The sequence below is a fragment of the Callionymus lyra genome, chromosome 4, assembly GCF_982586985.1.
Source record: "Callionymus lyra chromosome 4, fCalLyr1.hap1.1, whole genome shotgun sequence".
In the NCBI taxonomy this organism is placed as follows: domain Eukaryota; kingdom Metazoa; phylum Chordata; class Actinopteri; order Syngnathiformes; family Callionymidae; genus Callionymus; species Callionymus lyra.
Window position 1 is genome coordinate 610,001 of NC_141821.1, and position 15,000 is coordinate 625,000.

The following is a 15,000-nucleotide window of genomic DNA, read 5'->3' on the forward strand; positions in this document are numbered from 1 at the left end:
ACCACAGATCTAAGCAGAGTAACACCACTGATCTTAGCAGAGTAACACCACTGATCTTAGCAGAGTAACACCACTGAGCTAAGCCACTGTGTCATGAAACAGTATCATATGAAGGTAATACTACGAAACCTTACTACAAAAGATCAAAGCAGAAATAAAAATATGTTGTTTGTTCAGACTCGTACAATAATAAGAACATGACTAATGCTAACTGCTACATGCTAACACGAGTCCTGATGTTCTGCTGGAGCTCGAGTGCACAACACACGCAGTCAGAAGAAGAACTTCCCATCAAGCCTCACATGACTTGATCAGTGCGATGTGCGAGCGAGCTAACATGCTGGACGTCTGCAGGAGTCGGAGATGGTGAGGGAGACGTCGCAGTGGGAGAAGGAGGAGATGGAGAAAGTGGTGAGTGTTGTGTCAAGTGCTTGATTGACAGGTCCTCCTGCATGACCCTGCAAGGTCCCGCCTCCTCGCATGTCTCTGCTCCAGTGTTAGACTTTAACGGTGTGGCTTCTACTCTCTCCTGGTGTTCCTTCTTCCTCTGCTTCATCCCTCCATCACTGCTGCATCTGTGTCTGGTGTCTTCCTGCCCCCACTTCCTGTCTCGCTGAAGGAGCGAATGCGTTTGGAGCGAGAAGAGGCCACTCGGCTGCTAGAAGAGGAGACTCAGGTGAGACACTGACACAGGTGAAGCTGCTGCTGGAGCCACGACTTCATCTGTGACCTTCTCCGCTCGCCAACTACTGTGGTGCCTTCGTGGTAGAAGTACTCCTATTAGTACTACCACCGATCTTAGCAGAGTAACACCACGGATCTTAGCCGAGTAACACAACAGATCTTAGCCGAGTAACACCACAGATCTAAGCAGAGTAACACCACAGATCTAAGCAGAGTAACACCACGGATCTTAGCAGAGTAACACAACAGATCTTAGCCGAGTAACACCACAGATCTAAGCAGAGTAACACCACAGATCTAAGCAGAGTAACACCACTGATCTTAGCCGAGTAACACCACTGATCTAAGCAGAGTAACACCACAGATCTAAGCAGAGTAACACCACGGATCTTAGCAGAGTAACACAACAGATCTTAGCCGAGTAACACCACAGATCTAAGCAGAGTAACACCACAGATCTAAGCAGAGTAACACCACTGATCTTAGCAGAGTAACACCACTGATCTTATTAGAGTAACACCACGGATCTTAGCCGAGTAACACCACTAATCTTAGCCGAGTAACACCACAGATCCTAGCCGGGTAACACCACAGATCTTAGCAGAGTAACACCACTGATCTAAGCAGAGTAACACCACAGATCTAAGTAGAGTAACACCACAGATCTAAGCAGAGTAACACCACTGATCTAAGTAGAGTAACACCACTGATCTAAGCAGAGTAACACCACTGATCTAAGCAGAGTAACACCACAGATCTAAGTAGAGTAACACCACAGATCTAAGCAGAGTAACACCACTGATCTAAGTAGAGTAACACCACAGATCTAAGCAGAGTAACACCACTGATCTAAGTAGAGTAACACCACTGATCTAAGTAGAGTAACACCACTGATCTAAGTAGAGTAACACCACTGATCTAAACAGAGTAACACCACAGATCTAAGCAGAGTAACACCACTGATCTAAGTAGAGTAACACCACTGATCTAAGTAGAGTAACACCACTGATCTAAACAGAGTAACACCACAGATCTAAGCAGAGTAACACCACTGATCTAAGTAGAGTAACACCACTGATCTAAGTAGAGTAACACCACTGATCTAAGTAGAGTAACACCACTGATCTAAGTAGAGTAACACCACTGATCTAAGTAGAGTAACACCACTGATCTAAGTAGAGTAACACCACTGATCTAAGTAGAGTAACACCACAGATCTAAGCAGAGTAACACCACTGATCTAAGTAGAGTAACACCACTGATCTAAGTAGAGTAACACCACTGAACTAAGTAGAGTAACACCACTGATCTAAGTAGAGTAACACCACTGATCTAAGTAGAGTAACACCACAGATCTAAGCAGAGTAACACCACAGATCTAAGCAGAGTAACACCACTGATCTTAGCCGAGTAACACCACTGATCTAAGCAGAGTAACACCACAGATCTAAGCAGAGTAACACCACGGATCTTAGCAGAGTAACACAACAGATCTTAGCCGAGTAACACCACAGATCTAAGCAGAGTAACACCACAGATCTAAGCAGAGTAACACCACTGATCTTAGCAGAGTAACACCACTGATCTTATTAGAGTAACACCACGGATCTTAGCCGAGTAACACCACTAATCTTAGCCGAGTAACACCACAGATCCTAGCCGGGTAACACCACAGATCTTAGCAGAGTAACACCACTGATCTAAGCAGAGTAACACCACAGATCTAAGTAGAGTAACACCACAGATCTAAGCAGAGTAACACCACTGATCTAAGTAGAGTAACACCACTGATCTAAGCAGAGTAACACCACTGATCTAAGCAGAGTAACACCACAGATCTAAGTAGAGTAACACCACAGATCTAAGCAGAGTAACACCACTGATCTAAGTAGAGTAACACCACAGATCTAAGCAGAGTAACACCACTGATCTAAGTAGAGTAACACCACTGATCTAAGTAGAGTAACACCACTGATCTAAGTAGAGTAACACCACTGATCTAAACAGAGTAACACCACAGATCTAAGCAGAGTAACACCACTGATCTAAGTAGAGTAACACCACTGATCTAAGTAGAGTAACACCACTGATCTAAACAGAGTAACACCACAGATCTAAGCAGAGTAACACCACTGATCTAAGTAGAGTAACACCACTGATCTAAGTAGAGTAACACCACTGATCTAAGTAGAGTAACACCACTGATCTAAGTAGAGTAACACCACTGATCTAAGTAGAGTAACACCACTGATCTAAGTAGAGTAACACCACTGATCTAAGTAGAGTAACACCACAGATCTAAGCAGAGTAACACCACTGATCTAAGTAGAGTAACACCACTGATCTAAGTAGAGTAACACCACTGAACTAAGTAGAGTAACACCACTGATCTAAGTAGAGTAACACCACTGATCTAAGTAGAGTAACACCACAGATCTAAGCAGAGTAACACCACTGATCTAAGTAGAGTAACACCACTGATCTAAGTAGAGTAATACCACTGATCTAAACAGAGTAACACCACAGATCTAAGCAGAGTAACACCACTGATCTAAGCAGAGTAACACCACTGATCTAAGTAGAGTAACACCACTGATCTAAGTAGAGTAACACCACTGATCTAAGTAGAGTAACACCACTGATCTAAGTAGAGTAACACCACTGATCTAAACAGAGTAACACCACAGATCTAAGCAGAGTAACACCACTGATCTTAGCAGAGTAACACCACTGATCTTATTAGAGTAACACCACAGATCTTAGCCGAGTAACACCACTAATCTTAGCCGAGTAACACCACAGATCCTAGCCGGGTAACACCACAGATCTTAGCAGAGTAACACCACTGATCTAAGCAGAGTAACACCACAGATCTAAGCAGAGTAACACCACAGATCTAAGCAGAGTAACACCACAGATCTAAGCAGAGTAACACCACAGATCTAAGCAGAGTAACACCACAGATCTAAGCAGAGTAACACCACTGATCTTAGCAGAGTAACACCACTGATCTTATTAGAGTAACACCACGGATCTTAGCCGAGTAACACCACTAATCTTAGCCGAGTAACACCACAGATCCTAGCCGGGTAACACCACAGATCTTAGCAGAGTAACACCACTGATCTAAGCAGAGTAACACCACAGATCTAAGTAGAGTAACACCACAGATCTAAGCAGAGTAACACCACTGATCTAAGTAGAGTAACACCACTGATCTAAGCAGAGTAACACCACTGATCTAAGCAGAGTAACACCACAGATCTAAGTAGAGTAACACCACAGATCTAAGCAGAGTAACACCACTGATCTAAGTAGAGTAACACCACAGATCTAAGCAGAGTAACACCACTGATCTAAGTAGAGTAACACCACTGATCTAAGTAGAGTAACACCACTGATCTAAGTAGAGTAACACCACTGATCTAAGTAGAGTAACACCACTGATCTAAACAGAGTAACACCACAGATCTGAGCAGAGTAACACCACTGATCTTAGCAGAGTAACACCACTGATCTTATTAGAGTAACACCACAGATCTTAGCCGAGTAACACCACTAATCTTAGCCGAGTAACACCACAGATCCTAGCCGGGTAACACCACAGATCTTAGCAGAGTAACACCACTGATCTAAGCAGAGTAACACCACAGATCTAAGCAGAGTAACACCACAGATCTAAGTAGAGTAACACCACAGATCTAAGCAGAGTAACACCACTGATCTAAGTAGAGTAACACCACTGATCTAAGCTGAGTAACACCACTGATCTAAGCAGAGTAACACCACTGATCTAAGCAGAGTAACACCACTGATCTAAGCTGAGTAACACCACTGATCTAAGCAGAGTAACACCACTGATCTAAGCAGAGTAACACCACTGATCTAAGCAGAGTAACACCACTGATCTAAGCAGAGTAACACCACTGATCTAAGCAGAGTAACACCACTGATCTAAGCAGAGTAACACCACTGATCTAAGCAGAGTAACAACACTGATCTAAGCAGAGTAACACCACTGATCTAAGCAGAGTAACACCACTGATCTAAGCAGAGTAGAGACACTAAGAGACTTGCAGTTGGACAAACAGAGTCAACTCTGTGAATGAATGAAATCAACGAGCCTACTTAAAGACTTGGCTCCTGAGTGGGTTTGAGTCGAAGGGTGATGGACTGACTTATTAATTATTTGAATCATGACATGATGTTTTCAGAGATGTTTCATGATGACTTCAATCCTCTTGAAAGACTTTCACCTCCTTCACGATGATTTGTCAACTATTGTTGTGAACTTGAGCGAGAAGGTGTTTAACTTCTGGTCTCCCTGCAGAACATCAGCTCTGCTCCACTCAAGCTGGACTACAAGACTCTGGCGGCTCTGCCCACCACTTCGCTGCAGAAGGTCAACAGGGTGAGTCTTCCCGTCAGACCGGAGGTGTGTGTAGATGTTGGCTATCTGGACCACGAAGTCTGGACGTCCAGAGAAGATGTGGATCAGCTTCTGAGAGCAGCTCTCAAGTGTGCGTCACTGCTGGTCTATCTTTGAAACAACCTTCACGGCTTAACAACGCCACGGAATTCCAGACGTTCAGGTCGTAGCAGAAGTGAAGCAGTTGCTCCTCCAGACATGACAGACCTGAACCTCAGCCTGAGATAAAGAGCTGAGAAGAAGAAGAAATGTTGTGGGCGAGGAAGAAAGAGAAGGAAGTTTGAAGACCGAGCAAGGACAAGTGGTGGTTCACGGGTCACTCAGTTAAGGGTTTGGGGGGAGGGGGCGCAGCTGCCCACCAGGACCCTCCCTGAGATATTTAAAACTCCAGTGAGTCAGAGCTTCAGTGGTCAGAGCTTCAGTGGTCAGAGCTTCAGTGGTCAGAGCTTCAGTGGTCAGAGCTTCAGTGGTCAGAGCTTCAGTGGTCAGAGCTTCAGTGGTCAGAGCTTCAGTGGTCAGAGCTTCTCTTCGTCGTCGTGAGTATCAAACATTTTATTATTTGATTGATTTCTCTGAGAGCGACTCGTGTGACTCGAAGGTTCTGAAGAGGCTGTTGTGAGAAGGTCCAGTAGAAGTTGAGGTGTGTTGTTGAGAAGCTTCACTCAGATGTTCTGATGATGTCAGTCGTGAAGATATTCAGTTTATATTCATCAGCAATAACCCTGGTTCTCTGAAGAGGTCGTGTTGACGCGGCTGGACTTGTCAAGTTCTCAGAAGATCAGATGAAGCTTCAGTGAAGATGATTGTCTTGAGGGTCTCGTGCTGTGAGGAGCCTTCAGAAGATCTCAGCTCCTGGTGAGAACATCCTGGTGCGAGTGACTCTCAGTCTTCACCTGGTCTCAGGTCAGCGTTGTGTAGTCTTTTCAGTTTGTCACGTGAAACCAGTCATTTCTACTTTCTTTGATGCTCCTGAGTGAGTCACTGATCCGAGTCACTGTTGGTTACGTCTGCTGTGACTCGTTCAGTGAGTCAGGAGTGAGTCACACGAGTCGTGACTCGTTCAGTGAGTCAGGAGTGAGTCACACGAGTCGTGACTCGTTCAGTGAGTCAGGAGTGAGTCACACGAGTCGTGACTCGTTCAGTGAGTCAGGAGTGAGTCACACGAGTCAGTGACTCGTTCAGTGAGTCAGGAGTGAGTCACACGAGTCAGTGAGTCAGGAGTGAGTCACACGAGTCGTGACTCGTTCAGTGAGTCAGGAGTGAGTCACACGAGTCGTGACTCGTTCAGTGAGTCAGGAGTGAGTCACACGAGTCGTGACTCGTTCAGTGAGTCAGGAGTGAGTCACACGAGTCGTGACTCGTTCAGTGAGTCAGGAGTGAGTCACACGAGTCGTGACTCGTTCAGTGAGTCAGGAGTGAGTCACACGAGTCAGTGAGTCAGGAGTGAGTCACACGAGTCGTGACTCGTTCAGTGAGTCAGGAGTGAGTCACACGAGTCGTGACTCGTTCAGTGAGTCAGGAGTGAGTCACACGAGTCAGTGAGTCAGGAGTGAGTCACACGAGTCAGTGAGTCAGGAGTGAGTCACACGAGTCAGTGAGTCAGGAGTGAGTCACACGAGTCAGTGAGTCAGGAGTGAGTCACACGAGTCAGTGAGTCAGGAGTGAGTCACACGAGTCGTGAGTCAGGAGTGAGTCACACGAGTCAGTGAGTCAGGAGTGAGTCACACGAGTCAGTGAGTCAGGAGTGAGTCGCACGAGTCAGTGAGTCAGGAGTGAGTCACACGAGTCAGTGAGTCAGTGAGTCAGGAGTGAGTCACACGAGTCAGTGAGTCAGTGAGTCAGGAGTGAGTCACACGAGTCAGTGAGTCAGGAGTGAGTCGCACGAGTCAGTGAGTCAGGAGTGAGTCACACGAGTCAGTGAGTCAGTGAGTCAGGAGTGAGTCACACGAGTCAGTGAGTCAGGAGTGAGTCACACGAGTCAGTGAGTCAGGAGTGAGTCACACGAGTCAGTGAGTCAGGAGTGAGTCACAAGTGAGTCAGACTTGTCATTGTCTCCTGCTGCTCAGTTCATGGAGACCCTTCAAGTCCAGTTCGGTCCATCAGAGCCTCTTGGCTTCACTCTAGACCCGAACTCGGACCTGACGCTCAACTTGGACGCCCAGCTGTCAGGGGGCGGAGCCTCCGCCGAGGACAGCGCTGGATCGTCCACGACCTTGAACTCTGCGCTGGTGTCGGAGGACGAGGAGGAAAGTCTGGTGGACTCTCAGCCCATCTGCTTCAAGGAAAACCCCTTCCTGGTGGCGAACCTCCGAGGAAAGGGTCTTCCTCCCGGGGAGCGGATCCTGTCGGGGCCCCCGGTGGGGTACGGGCGCCCGGGGCGACTGCAGCCCTGGTTGTTCAGCAAGGCAAGAGTGTTCGACGCATGAAGTGTTGAGACCTGATCGTGATCTGATGGACCAGAGACTTCATGGAGACACTAACGCTCTGATCCACCATCTTGACTCTCCACTCACTCTAGACCCCCCGCACAATGACCTTTGAACTCTAGAATCCAAGCACGCGAGTTTGAAGGTTCCGATCTCAGGCTGCGAGTCCGTGAGTCGCTAACACTTCCTGTGATGAAGTTTGTCGTGTCTAACGTCTAACACGAGTGTGGTGGACGCTAACAATGGCTGCTGGTGCGAACACGAGGACGCTCTGGCTCAAGGGTTCTGCGGCAGGAGGAACATGTGCTGAACAGCTGAAGGTTTACGATCCGTTCTTCACTGCAGGCGCCGTCGGGGGATCAGAGTCGCAACGAGAGTCCTGTCAGAGAAGCTCCGTGTTCCCCTAGTGTCCCGGTGAGTCTTGATCCATGAGTCGAATGTGAGGTTTATTATTGAATACGTGAGGTTTATTATTGAATACGTGAGGTTTATTATTGAATACGTGAGGTTTATTAATGAATACGTGAGGTTTATTATTGAATACGTGAGGTTTATTATTGAATACGTGAGGTTTATTATTGAATACGTGAGGTTTATTAATGAATACGTGAGGTTTATTATTGAATGCGTGAGGTTTATTATTGAATACGTGAGGTTTATTAATGAATACGTGAGGTTTATTATTGAATACGTGAGGTTTATTATTGAATACGTGAGGTTTATTATTGAATACGTGAGGTTTATTATTGAATACGTGAGGTTTATTATTGAATACGTGAGGTTTATTATTGAATACGTGAGGTTTATTATTGAATACGTGAGGTTTATTAATGAATACGTGAGGTTTATTATTGAATACGTGAGGTTTATTAATGAATACGTGAGGTTTATTATTGAATGCGTGAGGTTTATTATTGAATACGTGAGGTTTATTATTGAATACGTGAGGTTTATTATTGAATACGTGAGGTTTATTATTGAATACGTGAGGTTTATTATTGAATACGTGAGGTTTATTATTGAATACGTGAGGTTTATTATTGAATACGTGAGGTTTATTATTGAATACGTGAGGTTTATTATTGAATACGTGAGGTTTATTATTGAATACGTGAGGTTTATTATTGAATACGTGAGGTTTATTATTGAATACGTGAGGTTTATTAATGAATACGTGAGGTTTATTATTGAATACGTGAGGTTTATTAATGAATACGTGAGGTTTATTATTGAATGCGTGAGGTTTATTATTGAATACGTGAGGTTTATTAATAAATACGTGAGGTTTATTAATGAATACGTGAGGTTTATTAATGAATACGTGAGGTTTATTAATGAATACGTGAGGTTTATTATTGAATACGTGAGGTTTATTAATGAATACGTGAGGTTTATTATTGAATACGTGAGGTTTATTATTGAATACGTGAGGTTTATTAATGAATACGTGAGGTTTATTATTGAATACGTGAGGTTTATTATTGAATACGTGAGGTTTATTATTGAATACGTGAGGTTTATTATTGAATACGTGAGGTTTATTATTGAATACGTGAGGTTTATTATTGAATACGTGAGGTTTATTATTGAATACGTGAGGTTTATTATTGAATACGTGAGGTTTATTATTGAATACGTGAGGTTTATTATTGAATACGTGAGGTTTATTATTGAATACGTGAGGTTTATTATTGAATACGTGAGGTTTATTAATAAATACGTGAGGTTTATTAATGAATACGTGAGGTTTATTATTGAATACGTGAGGTTTATTAATGAATACGTGAGGTTTATTATTGAATACGTGAGGTTTATTAATGAATACGTGAGGTTTATTATTGAATACGTGAGGTTTATTAATGAATACGTGAGGTTTATTAATGAATACGTGAGGTTTATTATTGAATACGTGAGGTTTATTAATGAATACGTGAGGTTTATTATTGAATACGTGAGGTTTATTAATGAATACGTGAGGTTTATTAATGAATACGTGAGGTTTATTAATGAATACGTGAGGTTTATTAATGAATACGTGAGGTTTATTATTGAATACGTGAGGTTTATTATTGAATACGTGAGGTTTATTAATGAATACGTGAGGTTTATTAATGAATACGTGAGGTTTATTAATGAATACGTGAGGTTTATTAATGAATACGTGAGGTTTATTAATGAATACGTGAGGTTTATTAATGAATACGTGAGGTTTATTAATGAATACGTGAGGTTTATTAATGAATACGTGAGGTTTATTAATGAATACGTGAGGTTTATTATTGAATACGTGAGGTTTATTAATGAATACGTGAGGTTTATTATTGAATACGTGAGGTTTATTAATGAATACGTGAGGTTTATTATTGAATACGTGAGGTTTATTAATGAATACGTGAGGTTTAGAGTCAGATGTTCGTGTCGACACGACCTTCAACCTCACCTGCTTGACCTTCATGACCTTTACCTCCTCAGACGAGCTTCCATTACTCCTCCCCCCCCAGAGAAAACCCATCATCATCCTCATCACCATCTTCATCAGTGAGTGAACATCACTCATAACAACACACTGAAACTCCCATGATGCCTTTCTACACACTGATCTATTTAGTGACGTCTGATTGGTCGATACAATACTGTACTGTACACAGCTGTGATTGGATGACTGGACTGTTGACGACACGTCAGATGTTGAAATAAATATAATAAAATGTTTTTTGTTTTTTTAACCTGCTCCAATGAAACTGTTGTAGAAGATTTAACTAGTACTTGACTCTGGTGTTGTGATAGTGTAGTAACAAGTATATATGTGTAGTATTGTCCAGTACTTGACTCTGGTGTTGTGATAGTGTAGTAACAAGTATATATGTGTAGTATTGTCCAGTACTTGACTCTGGTGTTGTGATAGTGTAGTAACAAGTATATATGTGTAGTATTGTCCAGTACTTGACTCTGGTGTTGTGATAGTGTAGTAACAAGTATATATGTGTAGTATTGTCCAGTACTTGACTCTGGTGTTGTGATAGTGTAGTAACAAGTATATATGTGTAGTATTGTCCAGTACTTGACTCTGGTGTTGTGATAGTGTAGTAACAAGTATATATGTGTAGTATTGTCCAGTACTTGACTCTGGTGTTGTGATAGTGTAGTAACAAGTATATATGTGTAGTATTGTCCAGTACTTGACTCTGGTGTTGTGATAGTGTAGTAACAAGTATATATGTGTAGTATTGTCCAGTACTTGACTCTGGTGTTGTGATAGTGTAGTAACAAGTATATATGTTTAGTATTGTCCAGTACTTGACTCTGGTGTTGTGATAGTGTAGTAACAAGTATATATGTGTAGTATTGTCCAGTACTTGACTCTGGTGTTGTGATAGTGTAGTAACAAGTATATATGTGTAGTATTGTCCAGTACTTGACTCTGGTGTTGTGATAGTGTAGTAACAAGTATATATGTGTAGTATTGTCCAGTACTTGACTCTGGTGTTGTGATAGTGTAGTAACAAGTATATATGTTTAGTATTGTCCAGTACTTGACTCTGGTGTTGTGATAGTGTAGTAACAAGTATATATGTGTAGTATTGTCCAGTACTTGACTCTGGTGTTGTGATAGTGTAGTAACAAGTATATATGTGTAGTATTGTCCAGTACTTGACTCTGGTGTTGTGATAGTGTAGTAACAAGTATATATGTGTAGTATTGTCCAGTACTTGACTCTGGTGTTGTGATAGTGTAGTAACAAGTATATATGTGTAGTATTGTCCAGTACTTGACTCTGGTGTTGTGATAGTGTAGTAACAAGTATATATGTGTAGTATTGTCCAGTACTTGACTCTGGTGTTGTGATAGTGTAGTAACAAGTATATATGTTTAGTATTGTCCAGTACTTGACTCTGGTGTTGTGATAGTGTAGTAACAAGTATATATGTGTAGTATTGTCCAGTACTTGACTCTGGTGTTGTGATAGTGTAGTAACAAGTATATATGTGTAGTATTGTCCAGTACTTGACTCTGGTGTTGTGATAGTGTAGTAACAAGTATATATGTGTAGTATTGTCCAGTACTTGACTCTGGTGTTGTGATAGTGTAGTAACAAGTATATATGTTTAGTATTGTCCAGTACTTGACTCTGGTGTTGTGATAGTGTAGTAACAAGTATATATGTGTAGTATTGTCCAGTACTTGACTCTGGTGTTGTGATAGTGTAGTAACAAGTATATATGTGTAGTATTGTCCAGTACTTGACTCTGGTGTTGTGATAGTGTAGTAACAAGTATATATGTTTTGTATTGTCCAGTACTTGACTCTGGTGTTGTGATAGTGTAGTAACAAGTATATATGTTTTGTATTGTCCAGTACTTGACTCTGGTGTTGTGATAGTGTAGTAACAAGTATATATGTGTAGTATTGTCCAGTACTTGACTCTAGTGTTGTGATATTGTAGTAACAAGTATATATGTGTAGTATTGTCCAGTACTTGACTCTAGTGTTGTGATAGTGTAGTAACAAGTATATTTGTGTAGTATTGTCCAGTACTTGACTCTGGTGTTGTGATAGTGTAGTAACAAGTGTATATGTGTAGTATTGTCCAGTACTTGACTCTGGTGTTGTGATAGTGTAGTAACAAGTATATATGTGTAGTATTGTCCAGTACTTGACTCTGGTGTTGTGATAGTGTAGTAACAAGTGTATATGTGTAGTATTGTCCAGTACTTGACTCTGGTGTTGTGATAGTGTAGTAACAAGTATATTTGTGTAGTATTGTCCAGTACTTGACTCTGGTGTTGTGATAGTGTAGTAACAAGTGTATATGTGTAGTATTGTCCAGTACTTGACTCTGGTGTTGTGATAGTGTAATAACAAGTATATATGTGTAGTATTGTCCAGTACTTGACTCTGGTGTTGTGATAGTGTAGTAACAAGTATATATGTGTAGTATTGTCCAGTACTTGACTCTGGTGTTGTGATAGTGTAGTAACAAGTATATATGTGTAGTATTGTCCAGTACTTGACTCTGGTGTTGTGATAGTGTAGTAACAAGTATATATGTGTAGTATTGTCCAGTACTTGACTCTGGTGTTGTGATAGTGTAGTAACAAGTATATATGTGTAGTATTGTCCAGTACTTGACTCTGGTGTTGTGATAGTGTAGTAACAAGTATATATGTGTAGTATTGTCCAGTACTTGACTCTGGTGTTGTGATAGTGTAGTAACAAGTATATATGTGTAGTATTGTCCAGTACTTGACTCTGGTGTTGTGATAGTGTAGTAACAAGTATATATGTGTAGTATTGTCCAGTACTTGACTCTGGTGTTGTGATAGTGTAGTAACAAGTATATATGTGTAGTATTGTCCAGTACTTGACTCTGGTGTTGTGATAGTGTAGTAACAAGTATATATGTTTAGTATTGTCCAGTACTTGACTCTGGTGTTGTGATAGTGTAGTAACAAGTATATATGTGTAGTATTGTCCAGTACTTGACTCTGGTGTTGTGATAGTGTAGTAACAAGTATATATGTGTAGTATTGTCCAGTACTTGACTCTGGTGTTGTGATAGTGTAGTAACAAGTATATATGTGTAGTATTGTCCAGTACTTGACTCTGGTGTTGTGATAGTGTAGTAACAAGTATATATGTTTAGTATTGTCCAGTACTTGACTCTGGTGTTGTGATAGTGTAGTAACAAGTATATATGTGTAGTATTGTCCAGTACTTGACTCTGGTGTTGTGATAGTGTAGTAACAAGTATATATGTGTAGTATTGTCCAGTACTTGACTCTGGTGTTGTGATAGTGTAGTAACAAGTATATATGTTTTGTATTGTCCAGTACTTGACTCTGGTGTTGTGATAGTGTAGTAACAAGTATATATGTTTTGTATTGTCCAGTACTTGACTCTGGTGTTGTGATAGTGTAGTAACAAGTATATATGTGTAGTATTGTCCAGTACTTGACTCTAGTGTTGTGATATTGTAGTAACAAGTATATATGTGTAGTATTGTCCAGTACTTGACTCTAGTGTTGTGATAGTGTAGTAACAAGTATATTTGTGTAGTATTGTCCAGTACTTGACTCTGGTGTTGTGATAGTGTAGTAACAAGTGTATATGTGTAGTATTGTCCAGTACTTGACTCTGGTGTTGTGATAGTGTAGTAACAAGTATATATGTGTAGTATTGTCCAGTACTTGACTCTGGTGTTGTGATAGTGTAGTAACAAGTGTATATGTGTAGTATTGTCCAGTACTTGACTCTGGTGTTGTGATAGTGTAGTAACAAGTATATTTGTGTAGTATTGTCCAGTACTTGACTCTGGTGTTGTGATAGTGTAGTAACAAGTGTATATGTGTAGTATTGTCCAGTACTTGACTCTGGTGTTGTGATAGTGTAATAACAAGTATATATGTGTAGTATTGTCCAGTACTTGACTCTGGTGTTGTGATAGTGTAGTAACAAGTATATATGTGTAGTATTGTCCAGTACTTGACTCTGGTGTTGTGATAGTGTCATAACAAGTATATATGTGTAGTATTGTCCAGTACTTGACTCTGGTGTTGTGATAGTGTAGTAACAAGTATATATGTGTAGTATTGTCCAGTACTTGACTCTGGTGTTGTGATAGTGTAGTAACAAGTATATATGTGTAGTATTGTCCAGTACTTGACTCTGGTGTTGTGATAGTGTAGTAACAAGTATATATGTGTAGTATTGTCCAGTACTTGACTCTAGTGTTGTGATATTGTAGTAACAAGTATATATGTGTAGTATTGTCCAGTACTTGACTCTAGTGTTGTGATAGTGTAGTAACAAGTATATTTGTGTAGTATTGTCCAGTACTTGACTCTGGTGTTGTGATAGTGTAGTAACAAGTGTATATGTGTAGTATTGTCCAGTACTTGACTCTGGTGTTGTGATAGTGTAGTAACAAGTATATATGTGTAGTATTGTCCAGTACTTGACTCTGGTGTTGTGATAGTGTAGTAACAAGTGTATATGTGTAGTATTGTCCAGTACTTGACTCTGGTGTTGTGATAGTGTAGTAACAAGTATATTTGTGTAGTATTGTCCAGTACTTGACTCTGGTGTTGTGATAGTGTAGTAACAAGTGTATATGTGTAGTATTGTCCAGTACTTGACTCTGGTGTTGTGATAGTGTAATAACAAGTATATATGTGTAGTATTGTCCAGTACTTGACTCTGGTGTTGTGATAGTGTAGTAACAAGTATATATGTGTAGTATTGTCCAGTACTTGACTCTGGTGTTGTGATAGTGTAGTAACAAGTATATATGTGTAGTATTGTCCAGTACTTGACTCTGGTGTTGTGATAGTGTAGTAACAAGTATATATGTGTAGTATTGTCCAGTACTTGACTCTGGTGTTGTGATAGTGTAGTAACAAGTATATATGTGTAGTATTGTCCAGTACTTGACTCTGGTGTTGTGATAGTGTAGTAACAAGT

The 15,000-nt window shown here is 40.8% G+C and overlaps 1 protein-coding gene across 14 annotated transcripts in view; it reads left to right on the forward strand.

The window, feature by feature from the left end:
- Positions 1-15,000, forward strand: part of scrib (scribble planar cell polarity protein) — a 106,175-nt gene that overhangs the window by 59,870 nt on the left and 31,305 nt on the right. For 11 of the 14 annotated variants that reach the window (XM_087788400.1, XM_087788404.1, XM_087788403.1 and 8 more), the window contains 5 exons: positions 355-411; positions 620-676; positions 5,015-5,095; positions 7,885-7,953; positions 10,012-10,077. In XM_087788400.1, coding sequence (XP_087644526.1) covers positions 355-411; positions 620-676; positions 5,015-5,095; positions 7,885-7,953; positions 10,012-10,077 — 330 coding nt within the window. Of the gene's footprint in view, positions 1-354; positions 412-619; positions 677-5,014; positions 5,100-7,153; positions 7,519-7,884; positions 7,954-10,011; positions 10,078-15,000 lie in introns of all 14 variants that reach the window. The other 3 variants (XM_087788402.1, XM_087788414.1, XM_087788413.1) reach the window with 2 other exon arrangements.